This window comes from Miscanthus floridulus, chromosome 13, assembly GCF_019320115.1.
Source record: "Miscanthus floridulus cultivar M001 chromosome 13, ASM1932011v1, whole genome shotgun sequence".
In the NCBI taxonomy this organism is placed as follows: Eukaryota; Viridiplantae; Streptophyta; class Magnoliopsida; order Poales; family Poaceae; genus Miscanthus; species Miscanthus floridulus.
The window spans coordinates 77,907,121-77,931,815 of record NC_089592.1 but is presented as its reverse complement, the minus strand read 5'-3'; the positions used below and the strand labels follow the sequence as shown (position 1 = coordinate 77,931,815).

At 50.2% G+C, this 24,695-nt stretch overlaps 1 protein-coding gene across 2 annotated transcripts; it reads left to right on the top strand.

The window, feature by feature from the left end:
* The first annotated feature begins 20,229 nt into the window (after positions 1-20,229).
* On the top strand, positions 20,230-24,436 carry LOC136500356 (ankyrin repeat-containing protein At5g02620-like). 2 transcript variants are annotated; one of them, XM_066495696.1, is made up of 4 exons: positions 20,230-20,495; positions 20,757-21,295; positions 21,820-22,313; positions 22,719-24,436. In XM_066495696.1, the coding sequence occupies exons 2-4, from the start codon at positions 20,899-20,901 to the stop codon at positions 23,598-23,600; spliced, it is 1,773 nt and encodes a 590-aa protein (XP_066351793.1). In that variant the 5' UTR covers positions 20,230-20,495; positions 20,757-20,898; the 3' UTR covers positions 23,601-24,436. The 2 variants fall into 2 exon arrangements, with proteins under 2 accessions (XP_066351793.1, XP_066351794.1); XM_066495697.1 differs by having other exon boundaries at positions 20,234-20,495; positions 21,904-22,313; positions 22,719-24,431.
* The last annotated feature ends 259 nt before the right edge of the window (positions 24,437-24,695 follow it).

The window sequence follows — 24,695 nt, the reverse complement described above, 5'->3', positions numbered from 1 at the left end:
TGCCTCATGATAGTCATTTAATATGTCTGCTACCCCGGCATCAGCATCATAATCCTCGACGCTTGGTCTCACCACCTCCTCTCTCATACGATTAGCTTCACCATGGTAGACCCACCAGGTATAGTCTGCCATAAATCCATTCTTCCAAAGATGTTCTCCCATGACCTTCTTTGTTTTTCTTTTCCTGTTTGCACATTTGCTGCAGGGACAGCAAATTTTACTCGCTTCTTTAGCAGCCACACCAAATGCTCATTCCAAGAAAGCATCGGTCTTGTTGATCCATTCATTGGTGACCTAACCCTGACTTGCGTGGTCCGTGTACATCCACTCACAGTCCTCCATCCTCTAACATATATAGCGATGAGTAATACAAACATCAATTGCATCTAGACGACATTCCTACTATCTAATAGGTGAGGATATGTCCTAATCCCATGCGAGGATGCGTTTGTGGGGTTAGTTTCTATGCTCTACTCCTATCTGAGACAGAATTTTGGTAGCACCTCCCTGCTGTTCTCCAAATACACGTCCTGCCAGGGAGAGTGTGTATCCGGAGAACAACAAAGAGATGATGCCGAAACTCTATCTTGGATCAGAGCAGACCATGGAAACTAACCCCACCTACGCATCCGCGGGCTATCCAAAAAACGTGGACAATTCAAAACAGATACGGATTTAGATATGGAAATATCTACATATTTCCAATAGTATCTCTTTCGAATGGGAGACGCCTAACTGGGTTACGTGATCTACGACCATGATACGGAAAGAGGGGTTATACCTAGGGTGGTAGTGGAGTTAGGCTAGCGGGGCCATGGTGGGTCGGTGTAGTGGCGAGGCGACATGGTGCAGACAGACCCACAGCGGTGAGGAAGGCAATTGGGGTCATCGAGGTACTCCGGCTCTGCTCCGACGGGCTCTTCTCTACAAAAAAAAGAAACATAAAACTGTCAATACAAAATTTTGCCAGCACCTCCCCTACACGGTGAGGTTTCCAAAACCTGTAAGAAAACCAACGGCACGATGGTCGACATGCACATATATATGAACGGCACGATGGCCAACATGCATAAGATTATATCCAACCACATATATATAACAATGTCACAACCACTCCTACGACTACCACCACAGCTACTCTACCACTACTACTAGTAATACTATGATGACGACGATGATGGTAGGGCATACCTAGTGGGCGTCGTAGGGAGGCGGTGGTGAAGGGGCTAGGGCACCGGTGGATAAGGCGGCGGCTGGGGAAGCGTCGGGGACGGTGCGGGTGTGGGCGAGGGCGGCGACGGTGCACAGGCACGGCCGGCGCTAGCGCGGGTGGGGCTAGCGCCTCCTTCTTCTTTCTCCTTCCTCCTTCTTCCTCCTCCTCCTTCTCTTCCTCCTTCTTCCTCCTCTCCTCCTCTCCTCCTCCTCCTCTCTTTCTCCTCCTCCAGTGGCACAGCGTAGGGGCAGCGCGCGGGGCTGGCACGACGACGTAGGTGTGGGCGTGCGGGCAGCGGCGCTGGTGTGGGCGTGCGTGTGTGGGCTGGCTGGGCTAGGAGGTTAAATCCCCTCTTTGCCGAGTGCCCCCGATCTGGCACTCGGCAAAGTTTTTTTAATTCTTTGCCGAGTGCCACCTTGCCAGGCACTCGGCAAAGAGGGTTTTTTTAATTTTTTTTATAAAAAATCTTTGCCGAGTGCCATAGGTCCGGACACTCGGCAAAGAGACTCCTTTGCCGAGTGTCTTCTCCTGACACTCGGCAAAGAGGCTCCTTTATCGAGTGTCATTTTTTGACACTCGGCAAATCATATTTTTTTCACTTTTGACCTCCAAATTTTTTCTATAGTCCTCAGACAATACCTGGTACTCCATGTTCCAATGTGGCGCATTTCCTGGACTTTTTCTATATTTCTTTAATTTATTTCATTGAATTGAATTTTCTTGGATAATTCAAATTATAACTGCTAGTCATTCGAATAATGAAAAAAAATGAATGGAAAAATGATATTCATGTTATTTAGTATAATATGAGGCCATATCCAAGAACAAACCACCAATTTCAAACATCTTGTTCATGAAACATGACCATGAACTTACGGTCGAGTTGTTTTTAAATTCTATTAAAAGCAAACGAAGTCCGAAAATCATGAAACTTGTCAAGATGTCAAGATATCATATGTGGAGGTTGTGATAAAAAATTGAGGAGGTTTCATGCAAGTTGTCACGTACGATGCTTGCAAACCGAAGTCGGCCTCTTTGATTTCGTGAAAGTCCGAGAAATGTGCCACATTGGAACATGGAGTACCAGGTATTGTCTGAGGACTGCAGAAAAAGTTTGGAGGTCAAAAGTGAAAAAAATATGGTTTGCCGAGTGTCAAAAATGACACTCCGCAAAGGAGTCTCTTTGCCAAGTGTCAGGAGAAGACACTCAGCAAAGGATTAACGGTGGCTGCCGGCCTTTAATGGCGGCGGTCCTTTGCCGAGTGTTATTGTTTGACACTCGGCAAACCCGGTCTTTTGCCGAGTGTTATTCTTTGCCGAGTGTTCGGCACTCGGCCAACCACCTTTTTGTCGAGTGTCATTTATTTGCCGAGTGCTTTCTCTCTAACACTCAACAAATAGCTTTTTTACCGAGTGCCCGATAAAAAATACTCGGCAAAGTATGGGACACTCGGTAAAGAAGCCATCTCTAGTAGTGAGTTGTCAGGTTCATAAACCCGGGGGCCCTCGGGGATCGGCTTCTGCGCCAAGGCTCGGCCCAAGAGTCTAAAAACAACAGGGCAAAGGAATGGTCTAGCAACCGACTGGAAGGCTAGGCCCAAGAAGAGCAACGCCCGCTTGTCAGCTACTTCGGCCCACTTCTCTGACTGAAGCGCTCAATTCAGGCTTCAGCCACCTCCGGACAGCCTCTCCGATTGGAAGGCCTACCCCGAGCCCTACTTCTGACTCTAACCCTACGTCTCTTCTACCAGGGTACGTAGGAACCCTACTCACCGCTCTTCTTCGACCGACGCACTCAGAGCCGACTGGAGCCATCCGACCAGGGACGCCCATTCGGTAGGAACCAGAAGACGTGCGGAGAAAGGCAAGACAAGGCTCACAAGTCAAAACCGCTGAACCAGGGACCATACCTTGCACAGAACAGTACTATGCAGCCACCCTAATACAAATAGTATTGTAGGCGCCGACATCTCCCTCTATAGTATTATAGGGGCCGCTAAAACTCCCATACGGTAAGGCCCCCCGCGTGTCTCTGAACATCGATAGCGGTATGGGCACCAGGATTTACCGTACCGGGTGAACATAGCGAGACTCCTCACATGACTCTAGGCATCAAACAGTATTTGCAGGTACCGACGTCTGCCATCCCTAAAAAAGGCAGCACGACCTCCTGTGTGCATCTAACATTCTACAGTGACAACAACAGTGTTGTAGGTGCCTACCACTATCTTATACCCGCTGGTGTGGGCAACAAGGCTTGGTAGGCATGGACAACAAGGCTCAGCAGCATACATACTCTCACCCTCTCACTTATAAAGCCATCCCCTTCATCTATAAAAGGGGGTGCGCTTCCACCAACAAAAATAGACCGGATCATCCAAGCTCAGTTCCTTTAGATAGTTTAGTCCAATAGCTCACAATCAGAGAACCGCCAGGTTCAGACCTCAAGCACACGCTTAGCTCATAGAGGAGTCCCCATCACTCTCGGCCCTTCCGACTAGAGCCAACCAGGCTTCTTGTACACCCCACCTTTCTACTTCTCGTTTGTAACCCCACAGCAAACTTCGAGCACCTGGGCTCATGAATAAAGTCACCGACTGGACATAGGGCATGTTGCCCGAACCAATATAAATCCTATGTCATTGAGTGCTAGGCCACCTTCGATCACAACGTACAGTAAAACTACAAATATTCACTAGTTGGTCACTTTTTGAACCAATAGTTGGTGCCATCTGTGGGGAAGACGTTGTACGTTCAACACTTTTTGGTCATCAGATGGCCCATTCTTCCGCCACCCCCGCTGTGGCAGCCTCAGGCGATACGATTTGCTTCGGCTCGTTGGAGTCCCCCGCGCTCTCGCCTGTTGGGATGCGGGTTCCACCCATTTTTGAGCCATCCCAGGCCTTCCTCTTCGGAAGCTAGGACTTTATCACCGACCAGCTCGGCGTACTCCACCTCCGTGAGGAGACTCGTGACCCGGCACCCATCGAAGAGACATCCTCCATAGACTCTGGGACGTGCGACTTCAATGGCATGGCATCTGCACTTCATTCCGAGCAAACTCTCTGCTCAAACCCCACTGTGAGTAATATACATGTTGTTATTCACTTACTATGTTCTATCCTTCACCAAATACCCGATGGAACCCCGTTGTCCCCAATGCAACCGCCGTATGACCGGTTCCCCTACGATCTTGCGTCTTTCACGGACACATATGCCCGAGGACTCCAAAAGATGCTGGTGCCGCACCATCTCACGTCTGAGTTTGTGGGGACAGCGAGCTATGCTCCCACCTGTTTCCTCGACATCATGGATGACGATGTCGGGAGTGATGGCTCCAGCATCGGCGACATGGCACCTAGCCACCATCCTTCCCGGGAGTGCGCCATGGCGGACCCTTCGGGACACCCACCGGCGAAGGCAGAGTCCTCACGGACACACGCACCCTCCGAGCCCTCATGTAGAGACTCCCGAGCTCACACGTGAGCATGGGGAGGATCTACGACGATAGTGGCCACATCAGCCACCGACTGCACCAGCGCGCTCAACGCACCACACTGCGCCCCATGCGCATAGACCGGTGAACGACGCTTGGGGTCATGCCCGTCAGCCCCAGCGCAACATCCCGGTTATTGGGACCGATCCCCTGTAGTTCGCTCGGGCCAGTCAGAACATTACCGTCGCGGCAATGCTCCTATGTGACCTATCCGAGCCAAACGACCCTTGTGAACAGGCGATCCACCAGAACCTCTAGGCACTGCTAGAGACCGCCGCTGTTCAACAAGTAGAGTGCTCCGTATTGCGACACCAACTTGTGACCTCGCTCCCCGTCTGAGGAACAGGGACACAGCAGATGGGGCACTACACCCTATCACCGTAACAACCACAGAGTGTGGCATAGGAAGCCACAATGGCACCTCACCTCGACTTGATGACCGCTCCATGCTGACCGCCTGTCCACGCGTGGCTCAGGCTAAACCGAGATACGCGCAACGTCGATCGGAGTCCCAGCCCTGATAGCCTAGGACCATGGACCTTTGTCCAACACCTCCAGCAAGCATCGTTCCCACCGCACTTCAACAAAGGCCACGACAAAGGTAAGGCCAAGCGCCAGGGTCAAGACAAGGGCCCCTCCACATAGAGGGAAAAAAAGAACAGAAAGGATCACCGCCGACCAGCCAACTTCACGTCGGTCACCGTGGCCGATCATGTGGGCACGTAGCCCTAGCAAGACCCTTCGAACCACTTCCATGATCTCATGGAGAGCCTGTGCACCAACCATGACTACCCCGTCAAACACCTCTACAAGGACTGCTAGCTCCTCAAGCGCTTGCTAAGGTAAGCTGGCAGGCCAAAGGAAGAAAAAGACGAGGAAGCAGCAACCGAAGAAGGGGGCGCAGCGGGCAAGGATCCAGACAACTGAAGGATGAAGTGATCCAACTGGATGCCTACCAACTGAAGGACAACAACGACGATGCTCTCTCCAAGCACCTTGGAACAGCTATGTCGCTTTTCTTTTCCTAAGTTTCAATCTTACCTTTGTTTACTTAGCGAACACTCCTATAAAAGCACCGTGACCCAAACACTTTTCGGCTCAAGGCGCTCGGGGGCTCCACTAGGGGGCTCTACTACCCCTCTATTTTGTTTTTACTTTAAGTACTCTTTTACTTTCATATGGAAAAACTCCTTCCTACCCAAACAAAAGGGCAGTTCGTTCCTTTGATTTACCTGACGTAACTTTGCTTTAAAACATTCCGACTGATCGCACCCTGCCTTTTCCTATGGTTACGACCGGCCGAGCCTCGTGGGCCATGCCATGGGCTCACAAATTTGCAGCCTACGGGACAAATGGGTAGGTATGAGAAAGAAAGAAATAAAAAACAAAATTATGCTAAGGGAAAACTAAGGAACGAAATGGAACAAGCTTCCCTAAACGGAGCAACTCTATCACAAAAACAAAAACCGATTGCAGTCATTAAAACACACATGAACGTTTTACACAGGGGCTCCCCCGTGAATTTAAACTTTTTACATTTACTAACTACTTATATTCTGCAAGCTATGAAACCGGCCCGGTGGCATCTGCTAATGGCGCGACCGATGAAGGCACAGGCTGCTCACTCCCCAGCAGGCAACACTCCCCCCCAAACCAGGCTCTGTGCTATTTGTAGGCTCGGAGGCATCCTCCCCACGCATGCTTTGGGCCATGTCTTCATGGCTAACATCCATCACCCACTCGGCGGAGACTTGCTCCGACACCGACCGCGCGTGCGGCAGCAAGCTCTCCCCGATTGACTGGATGTCCTCCATGCTCAGGCCTTCAGCATACCCGCTATAGATAGTGGCGAAGTCTAGATTCGGGTGGTGCATCACCACCGAGGTTAGCACCCCCGACGCCCCATAAAACAGCCCGCTCCTAACAAGGTCCTTGACCATGTCCGGGACCTCTGCCAGATGGACAGCAAGCGCGCTAGTGCTTGGCACTGACCCGAAGACTATCGAGATGACAAGCTGGGCAACGTTGTGGATCTGGTCAAGGTCCCCCTCAAGAGCACGTCGCTCTTCATGGGACTTGGTCAGCTCCTCCGCATTCTGGCTGAGGGTCACCTTGGTCGTCTCTAGGTCCTACTCTAGCATCTTCACCTTTCCATCCAGCTCTGAAGGAGGGGAGACAAGCTTAGGAATAGGCTGAAGAAAGAAACCAGCGTAACAAAAAAAGAAAGGGGACGTACCAGCATGAGAGTTCTCAAGGGCAGAGAATTCCTCCGCTTGTTGAGTCGCCTGCGCACACAGCCAGGTGTTCACCTCCTCTGCCCCCATCACCCGACCTTGGAGCGCGAGAACCTCCTAGTCCGCCTCCGACCAGGCCCTTCGCTCTGCCTCTAGGGCCATCCACGCCGACTCTAGGGCGGCCCATTCTGACGCCAAAGCACTCTGCTCTGGCTCAAGGGCCACCAAGGCCTCTTGAAGCGCCGCCTCGGTGTTTGCCAGGGATGTCCGCAACTCTGCCTCAGTCTCCGCCTAGCGAGCTTTCATCGCCTCGAGCCCTTGCTCAGCGGTAGTCGCCTGCTCCGCTGCACGCTGCCCCTCTACCCGCACCACAGCCGCCTTGGCCTCCTGGTCCTAGGACTCGTGGTGAACGAACTCTACCCGACGCTCGAGCTCAACCATCTAGGCGTATTCTGCCCGAAGGAAGTAAGACTTGTGGGACGACATCTTCCTTATATCCTATGAAAAACAAGCATGCTAAAGACAACCGACGAAAGATTCAAAGGACAAGGACAAGTACCAGAAACTCACCTCCGCGGTGAGCTGTAGGTCGCCCTCAACCAACTGCCGAGCAAATTGAGCCTACTTCCAGGCGCTTTCAAGCTTCACGGACAGCTTGGTGAGCTCAGACACCACGACATACCCTTGCCCCCCAAAAATGTCCCAAAGTTGACGCTCTCGGGAATCCTAGAGGATGAACCGCGCCTTCGATGGGTCCTCAGGGCAGGGCCACTCTAGGTCACCCTCTGGTGAACCGCTGGAGGGCCCAGCCTCCAATTGGCCCACCACCAGCTCCCGTGGCGACACCGCCAGCTCCCGCGATGACACCGGTGGCTCTGCCATAATGTCTGCCTCATCATTAGACAGGATGTCCACCACCTCATCCACGTGGAACGCTGTTAGGCGTCCCAACTCCATCCTGGCCACCCTTCCCTCCAGCACATTCGGCTCTGACGGCAAGGGTAAGCCGTGCGGTCTTCCACCCGGCGAGATAGGGAGCTCGCCCTCCCTCATCTCTTCCACCGTGACCAGCAGAGGAGGGGCCATGAGAGTTACCTCCGACATAACCCCTACCATCGGCACTGGGATCGCCGCCAACACCGACGCCGCCATTGCCGCCTTATTAGCAGCCGCCTCGGGGGGCACCACCCCCGGAAGGGAACGCTGCAGGGTAGGCCTCCAAGTCTCTAGCATGGGGGTCGGAGCAATGCTCAACCCCAACATCCCTCGGCTGCTAACAGAAAGTGCAGGTAAGTCACCCTCCGAAAAAGCTCAACCAGCGGAATATCAAAAAACAAAACAAAGAAAAACATACTGGGAGGTGAGTGGCACAACTCTGAAAGCGTGGCCCAATGTCGACAGGCCTACAGCATGAGGACCACTCCTAGGCTGTGACCCATGCCCCATCGCTTCAGATAGGGGCGAAGTCATCCCGACCAGCTCCTGCCTGGCCTATGGGTCACTATGACCTCTGGCCTAGGACTCCACGACCGGAGCAGCGGACGGAGCGTCCTCCGACTACAAGTCGCACGTCGCCCCGACACCAGTCTGCTCCTCAGACTGCCCGAACTGCTTGACCGCACCCACGGCAGGCAGGGCCTCCTCTGGCTGCGAGCTGGGTGTTGGCACCAGTCCCATCGACGCACGAGTGCTAGTCCGCTCCTTGGACCACCTAGCTCGCTCAGCCGCATCCGCCATGAGCGACGATGGGACCAGCGACACCACTGAGGGGCGCGATGACCACATCTGCTTCACTGCTCATCCACCAATGGCGTCCATGCTCACCGCACACTTCCTCGACGTAGGAACCTCCACGCGCTGCGTGGCCTCCTGCTGCTCACCAGCAAATGTTGCCGCAGGGTCACGACGCTCCACCGAGGTCACAGCGACCCCTGACTCTCCTCCTCATCGGAGAAGACCATGTGATCCAAATCCGTAGGATCATCCAACACGAGTTCCAACTCAACGTCACTCCTACGTTCCCTGGCCCTCACACATCGGGCGACCTCCTTCTTCTTCTCTTCCTTCCGTTGAACCTCCCTAGTTCTCTTCTTCTTCTGGGTGTCTGTCGTATCCTTCTGGGCAGCCCTCCGGTCCCTGCCCTCCGGTCCCTTAGGAAGGTACGGCTAGGACTTGTACCTTTCAAGCTCCTACAGAACGAATGGCCCAAGATCAAGAAACAGCAAAAGCAGAGGAAGAAACATGAACAAAATAAGGAATCATACCAGGTTGGACATGACCGATGCATTAAACGGTATGGGTTTCCCCACAACCGTATCCCTGGGCCTCAGCTGCAGCACCTGACCAAGGTGACTCTAGACCTCATCGTCTGACAGGTCCTCCGGTGATGCATGGTCCGGGTCTGATCGACCACCGTACATCCACATCAGTCGCGTCTGCTCCGCCAACGACGCAACCCAGCGACGGAAGAGGGTGTGGAACACCTGCACCCTATCAAGGTCGAGCCTTATGAGCTTCTACAGCTCCTCCTCAATGACCTCCACCTTGTGCCTCTCTGTGCGGGTGCAACCCCATGACCAACTTTTTTGCTTCACCGGCCTCCCACCGGTGAATGCCGGAAACGGCGCCTTCGCCGGATTTTGGATGTAAAACCACTCCCCATGCCATCCTCGGTTGGAGTCACATGGGGTGTATGTGGGATACGCACCTCCCGTGCTTAGCTTCTTCTATAGGGTGAACCCCCCCCCACTGGTGTAGTCTCGATCGAATTCCCCATCATCATAGCTCTCCCGGAGAAGAAAAGTCGGTAGAAATCCACGTGCGGCTCCATCCCGAGGAAAGCCTCGCAGATGGTGATGAAACCAGCAATGTGAAGCACCCCCGTCAGATTGAGGTGTTGTAGCTCCAGACCCCACTCGTTGAGGAGCCTACGCAGGAACCAGTGCGTGGGGTATTCTAATCCACGCTCATGAAAGGTAAGGAAAGAAACCACCTCGTCGGGACAAGGTTGCGAGAACTCCTCCCTCTCGGGGACCCACCAGTGCGCCACCTCACGCGGTGGCAGAAACCCCTTCATGACGAAAGCCTCCAGCACCGATGCCCTCATAGTGGATGACCTCCAGTCCGATATTTCGGTGAGTTCCTCTCTTCTCCCTCGCTCTCTCCCCTTTCTTCCCTAGAAACCTCCGCGGCTCTCAGGAACGCTCACGGCAAAAAAGGAAGAGAGAAGGCGGCGGTAGATGAAAAATAGGCAAAGGAACAGAATGAAAACCCTCTCTCTTCTCCTACTTAAGGAAAAGGGAACAGCGGTTAGGGAAGGACGCACCGATCAGGGAAGCCAGAACGATGGAGCGAGAATTTCTCTCTTCTCCATTTAATACAGATAAGACATGCCCTAACCAATGAGACGTGCTCCACCTGACAGAACGGCTCCTGATCAGAAGGGACATCGTCTGGCCATGGCCCACCACTACTACATGATCAACCACTACCACACGATGGGCACAAGAACCGAAGCGCCACCGCACGTGGGCGGCTCCCCACTTCCCCAGGCTAGACCTAGAAGAACCCAAATGATAGGTAAGGATAGACACCGAATGACAGGTAAGGAAGCAAAGGGGCGCCCCATGTAGGCCATGCCGACTCCATCACGAACGACGAGCACGAGTCCTGGTCGAACGTTTCCAACTAAAGCTCTCCGAGCCCCGTCACTCAGGTCGTCAAGGTTTCGATCGGACATTCCTGACCGAAGCTTTCCAAAACCCCATCACTCAGGCCATCAAGGTGAGCATGTGTTCATTAGTACAAAAACTATTCACACAAGGACTCACCCGCGATTGACAAGCGTAGGTCACGGTTGGACTTTTTCGACTGAAGCTCTCCGAACCTCATCACTTAAGCCACTAAGGTGAGCAGTACCGAACCCCTCTGCTTCCTTATAAGTCATTTCATACATCCATACGCGCATCTCATTCCATACGCCCGCGCCTCCCGGATGATTCGGGCCCTGAATCGCCCGGGGGCTCGGGAACTAAGCATCGCACGTGCAGCGAAATGCACCAGAACGCTCCATGTTGCGTCACAAAGTGACGGTTGCCTCATTCGACATGAGCAAACAATAGAGCCAGGGGAGAAAACCATAGATGAGCACCGTGCGGCCGTCGCCCGGTCCGGCAAACCGGGTCATCTCAACCTTCTCGTTCGATCCTAAACCTCTCGCTAGGCCCACAGAATCTCCATCGAGGGGAGGCCGTTAGGCCATCTAGGTTGGTCTCCAGAATGACCTAGGCATCTATCAGGTTGCAGGTAAAGGAGTAATGGAATGTCACAAGAGGGCTATGTCGACCCCATCATGAACGACGGATCTGGATTCCACTCGATCACACCCGTTAGCGAACTCACCGAGCTAGTCTTCGAGCCCGAGCGATCGGGACAAGCGACGAAACTCAGCCCCTTCGGTTGTGAGGAACCGGATGGGGTAACGCACACAAACTCACATCGACCCCCACGAAGGCCCGACAGGGCTCGGGGGCATAAGCCAAAAATCCTGGGATCACAACCCCGAACTCACGTCAACAGGATCTACGACATCCGGCTACGGCTTGGGACCGTGACTCCGAACTCGAGTAACGGCTTCACTTCCAACTGCGCTCCAAAAATCCAGGGACCGCGACTCTAAACTCGTGTGAAAACTAACTGAACTAACTACCTCGGCTGCTCAGGCTGTGCCGAGGCCAGGGACCCATGACTCCGACCCGCCCGGTCCCACGGCGCGCACCGACACCAGGACCCATGGGCTCAGTCTCGTCCGTCCTCTGAACTAACCATTTCAAAACCACGGCGCATCGACGTCAGGGTTTGTCCGAACTAACTCCCATGCATCGACGCTAGGATCGGTGAGCTTTCTCGCGTCCGAACTAACTTCCTCGCCCGATCCAACGGCGCGCATCAACGCCGGGATCAGTAAAGTTCTGTTTCAATCCAATCTTCGCGCCTAAAAAACGCCTCGGCTGCACAACGACGTCTTGGTTAACAAAATTCTATCTCAAACTAAAAACACACACACGCCCGCTAAAACAACACCCCCTGACGGTTCTGCTCGAACCACCCAGGGGCTTAGGGGCTACACCCACGAGTGCGCTTGCGCACACCCGTCGACGAGACAAAAAATCCCCTAGACTATTCTGCCCGAACCACCCGAGAGCTCGAGGGCTACACCCGTGGGTGCGTTTGCGCGTACCCGTCGGCAAGACAAAAAATCCCCTAGACGATTTTGACCGAATCACCCGGGGGCTTGGGGGCTTCTGTCGGGTTCATAAACCCGGGGGCCCTCGGGGACCGGCTTCTACGCCAAGACTCGGCCTAAGAGTCTAAAAATAACAGGGCAAAGGAACGGTCCAGCAACCGACCAGAAGGCCAGGCCCAAGAAGAGCAACGCCCGCTCGTCAGCTACTTCGGCTCATCTCTCCGATCGGAGCGCTCAATTCGGACTTCAGCCGCCTCCGGACGGCCTCTCCGATCGGAAGGCCTGCCCCGAGCCCTATTTCCGACTCCGACCCCGCGTCTCTCTGATCGGGGTACGTAGGAACCCTACTCATCGCTCTTCTCCGATCGGCGTACTCAGAGCCGACTGGAGCCATTCGACCGGGGACGCCCATTCGGTAGGAACCAGAAGACGTGCGGAAAAGGCAAGGCAAGGCTCATAAGTTAAAACCACTGAACCAGGGATCATACCCTACACAGAACAGTACTCTGCAGCCACCCTAACACAAACAGTATTATAGGTGCCGACATCTCCCTCTATAGTATTGTAGGGGCCGCTAAAACTCCCACACGGTAAGGCCCCCCGCGTGTCTCTGAACATCGATAACGGTATGGGCAGGATTTACCGTACCGGGTGAATGTAGCGAGACTCCTCACATGACTCTAGGCATCAAACAGTATTTGCAGGTACCGATGTCCGCCATCCCTAAAAAAGGCAGCATGACCTCCCGTGTGCATCTGATATTCTATAGTGACAACAATAGTGTTGTAAGCGCCTACCACTATCTTGTACCCGCCGGTGTAGGCAACAAGGCTCGGTAGGCGTGGACAACAAGACTCGGCAGCATACGTACTCTCACCCTCTCACTTATAAAGCTATCCCCTTCATCTATAAAAGGGGTGCGCTTCCTCCAACAAAAACGGACCGGATCATCCAAGCTCAGTACCTTTAGATTCATTAGTCCAATAGCTCACAACCAGAAAACCAAGTTCAGACCTCAAGCACACGCTTAGCTCATAGCAGAGTCCCCATTGCTCTCGGCCCTTACGACTGGAGCCAACCGGGCCTTTTGTACACCCCGCTTTTCTCCTTCTCGTTTGTAACCCCACAGCAAACTTCGAACATCTGGGCTTAAGAATAAAGTCACCGATCGACCCCGACTGGACGTAGGGCACGTTGCCTGAACTAGTATAAATCATGTGTAATTGAGTGCTAGGCCACCTCCGATCACAACGTACTGCAAAACTATAAATATTTACTAGTTTGTCACTTTCTGCACCAACATGAGTAGTCGATCCACGCCCTGACGGCGAGGCCCCACGCGCCCTCCGCCCCAGCTTTCGCCTCGCGGGACAGGAAGGCCCGCCCAGTCATCAGCTCGACCTCCAGGATGTTGCGGTCGAACTCCAGATCGTCGAAAAACGGCATGGTGGACGACGATGAAGGTAGCTTAATTATCGATCGTTTCAGGTTGCAGGAAGCCGGATCAGTTTGTTTACGTTACGGCGAGGTCGATGAGTCCTGGCCGCCTCCTGGCCCTGGGTGATAGCAGGCTACCCTTGGACTCCGGTGGCTGCGGCAGGGAATCGCCGGCGATGGACAGGACGGGGCAGCTAAGCTACTTTTTTAGATGGCAGCGCGACTCCGGCCGCTTCGTAGTCGGCTCGGACGGGCGTCCGACGTGCGCACGGTTTCCGTTTCCGGGCAGGAAACACTTCCCTTCGCAAAAGCAATGCCGAATAGAAGTAGGCCAGGAGCCGGGCCAGCCCACTAGGCGCATTGATAGCCCACGATCCCGGCACAGGCCTTGATCACGCCTGCATCGAACTGGGCTTTAGACCGCCAGTCAACAATACAGTAAGAGCGGGCCGTTGGGAAACAAGAGAGGAGAAGGGGCTTTTTGACTTTGCTTAATACCAGTTTGTCTACTTTGTCATTTTTAACACCTGCAAGTAGTTTCCACTTGTAATTTTTTGTTTTGCTAAAAAAAATTGTAATTTTTTGTGTATAAGAATAGCATTGTTTTTTTCTAGTTGAAAAATGATATTTGGATGGAAAGTTTGCCCACTGCTACTAGCGGTGCACTGCTCGCATCTCACTAGTGCTGGTGTCTGTTGAAAATAGTGTTCGCATTCGTTTAGCCCGTTTACACACCGTTTCAACATTACATGGTGCCATGTCATTTCTGTTTAATCATCCGTTTATCCCGTTCAAATGGCCGTTTAGCCCGTATACATGCCTGTTTAGCCCGAATAATGGCTTAACGACCGGCGACCGACTGTTTACTTTTTGACATTTAGCATAACACTGGCTGGAAAAAGCACAGATTTCGAGTAGGAAGAGCCCCCAAGTCCCCAATGCCTTAAAAATTTGAACCGGGGATTGAAGGAAGAGCATAGCGCAGAGGTGGACCTGACTTCCTTCAATCCCGACACTTTCAAGTAGGAAGCGTACTAGAAAAAACCATTTGTAGAGCGATATATATTGTAGTACAAAAATCATTTATAGAGACGTCACCTTTTTCATTAGAGGCAGCTCAATTTACAACCATCTTTAAAAATAGTTTCTGAAACTGAGCCGCCTTTAGAAATACATTTATAGATCGAGACGGTGCCCCTATCTTTAGAGACGGCTCTAACTAACCGCATGTACAAATAAATTTCGTAGTGGCGGCTGGACTTAGAAATGCATTTGTTGAGGTTGTTGTTGTCGTCGTTAGCTGCCTCTTCAAGTCGTTTATTCTAACCAACGTATAGAGGCGGTTGGGTCAATCAGCCGCCTCTAAAAAGCATATACAAGAATCTTTGAAAAGCCTCTCCATAGTAGTGACATGATCATACGTTTGAACGATAGATCTCAAACCTCGACCTGCTGCCCACTGTCACAATCACAAATCGATGGAGTTGACTGACCCCGTTGACTTGTTAGGCCGTGCGCCTGATCATATATATATTAATAACGATAAGACCAAGTGGTCTGTGCAATGTACTGCTATAATAGCAGTTTAATTGCCTTTGTTTAGCGAGGTCGTCACTGCTGTCGTCCGCCTACTATGCCTTTTACTTAGTTTAGGAATAGTGCAAGATATGTCGTCGATGATGATCCTCTGTTTGCATCGCATTGTGTGAGGGACGAGACCCAGTGCAAACCGCGAGCTTGCAAGTTGCAAGCCAAACACAGGCACACAGCATATGCAGGCGACCACCCCAGTTAATGGGCCCCTTCGGTTAGCCAGCAACGGAGGTAGGAACTATTCCGACTCGTAAATAAATATGTTATACAAATTAGTAGACCATTCCAGCTAGAAATCATTCAAGAGACTCGTTCCGAACGAGCAGGCAAATGATCGAGTCCTGCGTCGTACCTAAGTCGACGTGGAGATGAACAAATTAAAAACGGACAGGACACCACCGGCCGACGGACATAGCAACGACGCCACTAGCGGGCGTCAACAACCACCACAGGGCACAGGCAGCAGCCGCGGCCGCATGCAGCCCGCGCGGTTTGGTCTCGATCGTCATCGCCGGCTGCTGGCAGTTGGTGCAGTTGAAGCCTGCAGCCAACTCCAAGTTTCCAACTTCCAAGGCAGAGGGCAAGGGCTGAAGGCTGAAGGAGAGCCGTGCTGACGAATTGTAGTTGACGAAAAAACGCGGAGCGCGGAGGCAGAGGTTTGGTTTGGTCGGCTAGATTGATCGACGATCGTTGTGTTGTGTGTTACTCGCTATTCCTATATTTGTTTGATTTGATTGCTTGTTTCTGAGTTCTGACGGCGACGTCCGTCCCGATGCATCTCACCTCATCAGACCAACGCCGCCCATCCCATGCTCCTCCTAGATAGGCCTAGCTCGCGCGCTCTCTCATTCTCTCTCTCTCTCTGCTGCTTGTGCTTGGTGGTTCATGCATGCATGCACGTAACTAACTAGCTAAGCATTAGTTAAGCCATCTCTGCAGTGGCGGAGCGTGCCTTGATGTCAGGGGAGGGGGGGCAAATTAGTGGTAATCAACAGCTATAAATTTGAAGTACAATGCAAAACTATTGTTTCTTTTTCACCGAAACTAAATTGACTGCACCAAACAATCATTTTCGATTCATGTAGAATGGGCAAATAATAACCCGGTGGGAAGATTTGCATACGTACTTTACAAACCACTCGGCAAGCAGCGGCCATTAAGCAGAGCAAGGCGGTGAGCAACCACATGCAAGACGGCAAGGTTGCAGGAGGCCTGCAGCCTGACGTGCGGTGCAGGTGCATGAGAAAAAGTACTGCTACTACAGTACCCGTTTGATGTTCCCAATTCATTGAAATCTTTTTAACAATGGACGTTGCAGGAGAGAGCACGTAGTTGACTGCTGAGTGCAGCATGCATGCAGACGCAGACATGAAACACTAAAATTTTCAACAAAGCAGCCCATTCATATTATAGGATTATTAGTGTTTTAAAGGTGCATCTCTGCTGTGTGTTTCTAGGTGGTCCAAGGCATATTCTCCTTTGGCTAGTTTTAATTAGGCCTGAGTTATCGATCGGCTGCCCGTCACGAGTTGACTGACTGTCTGACGACGACGACTCCGTTGACTTGTTAGGCCGCCGCGCGCTAGCTTCACCGCTCACAGTGACAATATAATGGGAACAGTGGTAGGATCTTGATCTCTTGTATAGAGTGAGCCAGGCACCCATACATGCATGTGAGCATGTGCAAGCGCAAGCGCTAGGACTGACATGCAGCGACAAGCAGTCCAGTGTACGGACTGTGCACTCCCACCGGAGTCCAAGCGAGGCAAGCTCAGCTGGATAGCATCCTGCTCGCTTGGGATGATAAGCCATGGCTGTTAGCTAATTTATTGTAAAAAAAATACTATTTATTAATTGAAAAAGTACAACTTATAAACGAAACGTATAACTGCCCCATCCCTACCCAGATCGGCAGATCGATCGATGATCCCTACGCCCGAAACAGCTAGCTACCCAACCCAACACAATGGAGGAAGGATAAATATAGATAAAGAAGGAAAGCAATCCGTGCGCAGCGTATACTGCTAACGGGCGCCGGCCACGGCCGGCCACGTGAGATTCATGCTGAATTGACCAAAACCGCGGCGGTCAAGGTTGGTCGGCTCGTCCGTTTCACTTCATCGCGTTGTTTCGGACGACAGCGACGTACGTACCGATGCAAGGCACGCTGCAGGTATTACACTGTTCCAGACTGGACCATTGGTCGGGCTCGGGCTCGGGCTGGGCCAAAGAAAAGCCCACTTTGTTGTTTTCATGTCTAGCCTGTAATCGGGCTCGCTCGATAAGCTATCTGAATTTGCCTCGCGAAAACCTCGATTCAAATCGAAGTAGGCCCCGTTCGCTGGTCTGAAACTTGGCTGAAACTGGCTGAAAACACTGTTTCGGTTGAATTGTTGTGAGAGAAAAACACTGTTCCGGCTAAAAAAGAAGCCGAACAAGCTGAATATGGGGTAAGCCGAACAGGGCCGTAAAATACTCATTCGAGTTCGGCTCGTTTACAAATTACAGCCCTGCGTCTGAAATGCTACTCCTAGATACCCCGGTCCAATAAGCCCAATGGGCAGCAAATTCTGGTCAGGCTCAGGTTCCCCCGCTCGTCATTTTTACATCAAAAAATCAACCAACAACGATTAAATTAAATTTATATATATCTAGTAAAATGCCACAGACCAATCCAAAATTTGTGGGGCTTGAGTGATTATCTCTGCCAAACTCCAACCGGTTCGTTCCAGCCCCCTTTCTCCTGGCTTTGGGTTTCAGCCCGTGGACTGCCCGGATCATGTCTACATGCACGTAACCTTGCATGATTACACAAAGGAGATTACTTCAACACCTTATTTGAATCACTGCTTAAATAAACAAAAGGCCTAAAACCTAGTGTCCCCACGGTTGGTGTTTGTTTTCTCTTGAAAGATCAATGTTCCTTCAGTAGGTACCTCACTGATCTCACTCTGACCATATCATGGTTATCCAAGGTATATTAACACTGCTATCTTAATCTTAGATACCACCATGTCACAACCATCCATGATCACCACCAGGTGGGCCCCCCTGGCCCCACGTGTGCCTCTGGTTAACTGCTTTTGGCCTCTTTCCCGATTCCCATCTCTCTCTGAATACTACTCTATATACTACTCATGCTGCTCAAGGGGCGCAGCAGGCAGCAGCCAGACATCCTTAAAGAATTATTGCAGAGTGGCATTAGGTGCATGCTGTTGCTGCTAATCTAATCTAATCTCTATGCATCACGACCCCTGTCACTTTGCTTACACAAAAGAGGTCGGGGTTAGGTGCTCTCATCACCAGGGGGGACAACACCACATGATGCGGCATAGTATTTAACATGATCCCTGATATTTATGATTTGTAGTCACAACACCAATAAATTTCAATCCGCGACAGAAAGGTACATTCCCTCCCTTGCTCATTAATACCAAGATTTAAAAAAAAGATTATGAGTACTTGAGTGGTGTGTTTATCTTTGTTTTGTTCCTCTCTCTACAATGTACCCCTAAACATGAGTATTTATACAACCTCAAATCGTGAGCACTTGCTTTTTATACATATATAACAACCTTTTGCCAATCCAAAGGATCACTCCAGCTACTATTTACATAATTCTTGGGCGATGCCAAAGGAAAGGAGACAGAAGCCACATGCATTCTTGTACTCTTCTCCGCCATGAAACCACCACCATGTCCATGTTCTTCTTCCTAGCTCCTTCCCAAGTGATCATGGCTTGGAGCCTTTCGGCTGGAGGAGCCCACACGTGGGCCCTGAAAACCCAGGGCATAAATTTACTGTACCACTCCACGGTGACAAGTGGGCCCAGGATATATAATGCTGCAGACCAATACTACTGTACTGGATTGGCATCACGTGTAAGGTATGGTGATTTCTGTTTTTTTTAGTGCGAGTTAATTTGTTTATCTGCCTTTATACCCTTTTACCGGTGAGTGTGATGGCCGGCCGGCAACGTCTTTGTTGGGTTATCTATCTAAAAAAAGGTTTAGAATAAAGCCGAGATTAAAAGGTGGAGACGACTAGCGCCCACTAAGTTTTGTTTATGCTTCTGTTACTGATATATAAAAGTATATTGGGTACAGTAGTGTTTTGCTGACCAAGTCCATGTGCAGTTGCGTACTACTAAATCCGTTCCAAATTATACTTCATTTGACTTTTTTCACTTTAAATTTGACCACTCATCTTATTCAAAAATTTATGCAAAATATCACTGTTTTTGTTGTGGCTTGCTTTATTAATAAAAGTTCTTCAAGAATGACTTAAATTTAACTATATTATCACAAATTTTTTGAATAAGATAAATAGCAGTACATCAGTCAAAAAAAAAAAAGTCAAACGAACTATGATTTAGAAGGAAGGGAGTGGTAGTAAAGAGGAGCTGTCACAGCTCACGGGTTAAAACCATCTCTTGCACTGTGATTCTGTGAGCTGGGCGTGTACTGCTTAACTAGCGCTGTTAGTTACAGGCTTTGCAGCCTAACTGTAAAGAGTTACCATAGAATACCTAATCTCCAGAGACAATGCGAGTTGGCCAAACCACAATGTTACAACATTGTGAGATAGCCGAACTCTCATTAGTTTCTCCCTGATCGTTTCGCTGAAATTTAGCTGATGCAGCTGCTTATGTTAATTTGTTGTGAAAGAAAAAACATTGTTCATTCGCTGAAAAGTAGTGTATTGCTGAAGTAGTGCCGAAGAACCGAGTTACTTAAGAACAATTTCTACTTTCTACTATTCTTTGATACAGTGCATGAAATAAGTGTTGTCATATGATTTTGATTTTGTATAGCTGTTTTGTTTTTCATTATTGGTCCTTTCACTGATTGAGCTGATGATAAAGCCACCACAAGTCCACAAACCAAACTTTTTCTCAAAGAACAACCACAAACCAACATTAACGGGAAAGGAAAATTGCAGCCAATCGAAGCCTGCCATGTTGCACGATATTTTATTCTCACAAAAAAATAAACGACCAAACCGTACCAACTTCAGAGATCAGGATGGCAATTTGCGTATTTGTTGTTCGACCGTCTTCTTTCATCAGCGGCGGCGAGGCAGAAGTTGCGAAACCTGAAAGTGAGCTCTGCGAAAGAGAGAGGGGCCAAACCAAGAAAAGCAAGCTAGCGCCTAGCAGGCGAGCTCCGACCAATATCTGCACCAGGACCTTGTTTTGTTCCCTCATTCGTTCCTCACCGAGTCCGGGTGGCTCACCGGGTGGGGCGTTGTGGTGGCGCCTGGCTGGTGCGAGAAAAGGTGAGGTTTGGGGTGGGGATTCTTGGAACAATCATTCGACTAACCTTTCTCTGGTTTCTTGCATTCTCGAGCTTTCTGGTCTGTTCTTGGTTCAGGCCTTCAGGGGGAACGGATTCTGCTCTCTGCAATATTCCCGTTTTATTCTTTTTTTCCTTTTCGATTTTTGCATTCAGATTTGCTGTCTCGTGCCCATTTCAGTCCTTGTTCGCAGCCAGGAACTGCGGAAGAGCGGGCATTAATGCTGTTGATTTTCTTGCGCAGTATCAGGCGCAAGTTGCGATTTTCGGGAGTTTGTTGAGGCGTCACAGAAAGTTTGGTGAGCTGGATTCGTCACGAACGAGGCATCGCAATCTGTAGCCTTTTATCGATTCCAGTTCCACCTAGTTGGCCCTCGGATTCGGCCATGGAGCGGCAGTCCAGCATCCGGCTGGGTGCGCTGGAGAAGCTCAAGAGCTTCCGGGGGATGGAGAAGCAGAAGAGCTTCCGGGGGATCATGTCCCTGGAGCGGCGGAGCAGGGACAGCCCGGGGAAACGCGGCGACACGCCGCTCCACCTCGCGGCGAGGTCCGGGAGCGTGGCCCACGCGCAGAGGATCCTCGCGGAGCTCGACCGGGCGCTGGTCGCCGAGATGGCGGCCAGGCAGAACCAGGACGGCGAGACGCCGCTGTACGTCGCCGCCGAGAAGGGGCACGCCGAGGTCGTGCGCGAGATCCTCAAGGTCTCTGATGTGCAGACGGCTGGCATCAAGGCCAGCAATAGCTTCGATGCGTTCCACATCGCCGCCAAACAGGGCCATCTTGGTAAATTGTTCGTCTTCTTTTGCTTATCGTCAGAGTTCTGCTCTGTAATCTGTTCAGCCTTTTTTTTAAAAAAAAATTGCCTTATAGTCAATGAATTGATGATTAGGGGTTTATGGAATGGGGTTAGAATTTGGTCTGTTGAAACTGCCTTGTTGACTATTGACCTTTTTATACATGTGATTGTCTAGTATTAGGAACGTGATTGTGCTGATCTGAATCACTAAAAGAAACGCATGCCTTCATTTGAAGAATGATTTATTCAACAGTTTTTGTTGGATCCACAGCATCAGTAAATCAGTCACAAGTCATAACATCAATTTTACCTTCACTATCTTTGTTTTCCATATTGGCTGAGAAAAAAAACGCCAATCCTTTTTTTGTTTTTTCCCCTGGGTCTGTTCTCCAATAGAAATTTATAATGTGATCTATACTGAGTTGCTAGTATTGCTTTGTGCATGTTGATGATGTGACTATTGGTTAGCTGATCTTATCCCACTCTGTTCTCTGCCATGAAACATTGTTAGGGCACAGTGAGTTGCAAATTTGCAATCGTCCCAGCGCCTTCAAGGCTAATAATAGCCTTCTCCCATTTCTTGGTTATTTCGCAGAGGTTCTGAAGGAGATGTTGCAGGCTCTTCCTGCTCTTGCTATGACAACAAATTCTGTGAATGCTACAGCTCTGGACACCGCTGCAATTCTGGGTCATGTTGATATTGTCAATCTCCTGCTGGAAACTGATGCTAGCCTTGCCAGGATTGCGAGAAACAACGGTAAAACAGTTTTACATTCAGCAGCAAGAATGGGCCATGTGGAAGTTGTAAGATCATTGTTGAATAAGGATCCCGGGATTGGTTTAAGAACAGACAAGAAGGGGCAAACTGCACTACATATGGCTTCTAAAGGACACAATGCTGAAATCGTGGTTGAATTGTTGAAGCCTGATGTCTCGGTCATCCGTATTGAAGACAACAAGGGAAACAGGCCTTTGCATGTTGCTACTCGGAAGGGGAATATCATTGTAGGTGATCACATATTGGAATGTCCTTTTACTGTTTTACCTTCTTTCAATTATATAATTTTCTCCATCATTTGGATCCTGTCTTTCACTCACTGAACCTATTTCCTTAGGATACTTCTGAGCATAAAGCTCATCAGTTTTCCTTACAATGCATTACTCTGCTTAAGATGTTTCATTCAGGCAACAAACAACAAGAAAAATTCATGTACCAGCACAAAGATTTTTTTTTTTTTAAGTAAAAAAGGTCATATTTCCTTACAACTTCAATCAAAAGCATGGGTATCTTCGCAGTTTTTTGTAAGAGTTCTGCTAGCTCTTACATAGGAGTACACTTTTAAGAACTCTACTTTGCCCATTATAGTTTTGGCTTTCTTAATGCTCATCTATGACTGTAATTCCTTACAGATAGTGCAGACTCTGTTATCAGTTGAGGGGATTGATGTCAATGCAGTTAATAGATCTGGAGAGACTGCGTTTGCCATTGCTGAGAAAATGAACAATGAAGAACTTGTTAACATCCTTAAAGAGGCTGGTGGAGAAACTGCAAAACAGCAAGTACATCCTCCAAATTCAGCAAAGCAACTGAAGCAAACAGTCAGTGATATTAGACATGATGTCCAGTCCCAGATCAAGCAAACACGTCAGACCAAGATGCAAGTCAATCAAATCAAGAAGAGGCTCGAAAAGCTCCACATCGGCGGGCTGAACAACGCCATCAACTCCAACACCGTCGTCGCGGTGCTTATCGCCACAGTTGCCTTTGCCGCCATATTTACGGTCCCCGGAAACTTCGTGGAGGATCTAACCCAGGCGCCTCCAGGCATGTCCTTGGGGCAGGCGTATGTGGCGAGCAACCCGGCCTTCATAATCTTCCTGGTGTTCGACGCCCTGGCCCTCTTCATCTCGCTCTCGGTGGTCGTCGTGCAGACCTCGCTGATCGTCGTGGAGCGGAGAGCAAAGAAGAGGATGGTGTTCGTGATGAACAAGCTCATGTGGCTGGCGTGCCTCTTCATCTCGGTGGCCTTCATCGCGCTGACCTACGTGGTGGTGGGGCGCGACGACTGGTGGCTTGCCTGGTGCACCATGGTGATCGGCACGGTGATCATGCTCACCACGCTCGGCTCCATGTGCTACTGCATCATCACACACAGGCTGGAGGAGAAGAACACCAGGAAGATCAGGAAGAAGGCCTCCGCGAGCCAGTCCCGGGGCTCCTGGTCCCGATCCGTCGACTCAGATGAGGAGATACTTAACAGTGAATACAAGACGAAGATGTACGCGCTGTAGGATGAATAAAAATTGTACATAGCAGTGTTGTTTCGCCAGAGGCTACTGGGTAGCATTCAGCGGGATTGACGACCTGAAGCTCGGATGCAGAGGCTGCGGCACCATATCAGTCTTTTAAGCAAAAGGACTGAAGGCACTAACCTTCCTGGCGGATCAAGTTCAGGTCACCTTGACTGGTGTACCTGTTCCTGGGTGAGAGTCTGCTGGACTGTGTGGTTCTTGCACCTGAAACTGTCAATGATGATGGAGATGATTCAGGTAGAAGTTTAGAATAGAATGAAGTGTTCGGTACAAAATGCAGTGTGACATGCATTAGATATGATGATCTTGTACACGAGGATCTCATCTGAGAGAGTGATTTGTTGAAGTCTTGTGGGCAGGTCTTTTGCTTGGGGCCTTGGGCTTGTGATCTGTGACTGTGACACAGGGATTATATGTGCTCGGTATTACCCGCTCAGGCACGGGTATGGGCGCTTATTTGAATCCGTTTGTGAGTATGGGTTTTTTAACAGGCATAATTTTTCTTCGCGGGCACGGCATGGGTTTGCTGTACCCAGTGGGTACGTACCCGTTGCCATCGTCAGTTGACAACATGAAAATGGTCGTTGATCGGTCACACAGAGTTTTACAAGACTTCTGGTTGTGGAGGCGGCATAACGCTGGTGCTGTGCACCGACTATATGACACATTTTTTATGTAACTTGTCCACCGGAATGAAATGTTTTTTTTAAGGTTACCGGAATGAAATGTGTATCTCCGAACAAAGATTTTTGCGTGGCATGTAACTATCTAATAAGTGAAGAAGTAATCATGAGTGAAGATAATGTGGTGAGAACTGATAAGAAAGGGAACCTCCGACTCCGAGGCTGCTTCTCTAACCACGTGAAAACCATTCAGCATTTGTTTTGTTTTTTTAGTGTTATTTTGCAAAGTCTACCACGCGCGGCCTACCCCGTTTCGAGCGTGGGCTGCTTTGTTGCGGAAAAAGTCTATTTTAGCTCTCTATATGAATATTGTCTTAGTACGTTTAGTTGAAGAGCGAGGTAGAATAGAATGGCTCTGTTTCTGATCCGGGAAAGACAAGGTTACGTTCTA

Excerpts from the sequence above, each read along its gene's own strand:
- LOC136500356 (XM_066495696.1), top strand. The coding sequence starts at position 20,899 with ATGGAGCGGCAGTCCAGCATCCGGCTGGGTGCGCTGGAGAAGCTCAAG. Across the intron at positions 21,296-21,819 it reads CGCCAAACAGGGCCATCTTG|GGCACAGTGAGTTGCAAATT; the intron begins GTAAATTGTTCG and ends AAACATTGTTAG. Across the intron at positions 22,314-22,718 it reads CTCGGAAGGGGAATATCATT|ATAGTGCAGACTCTGTTATC; the intron begins GTAGGTGATCAC and ends AATTCCTTACAG.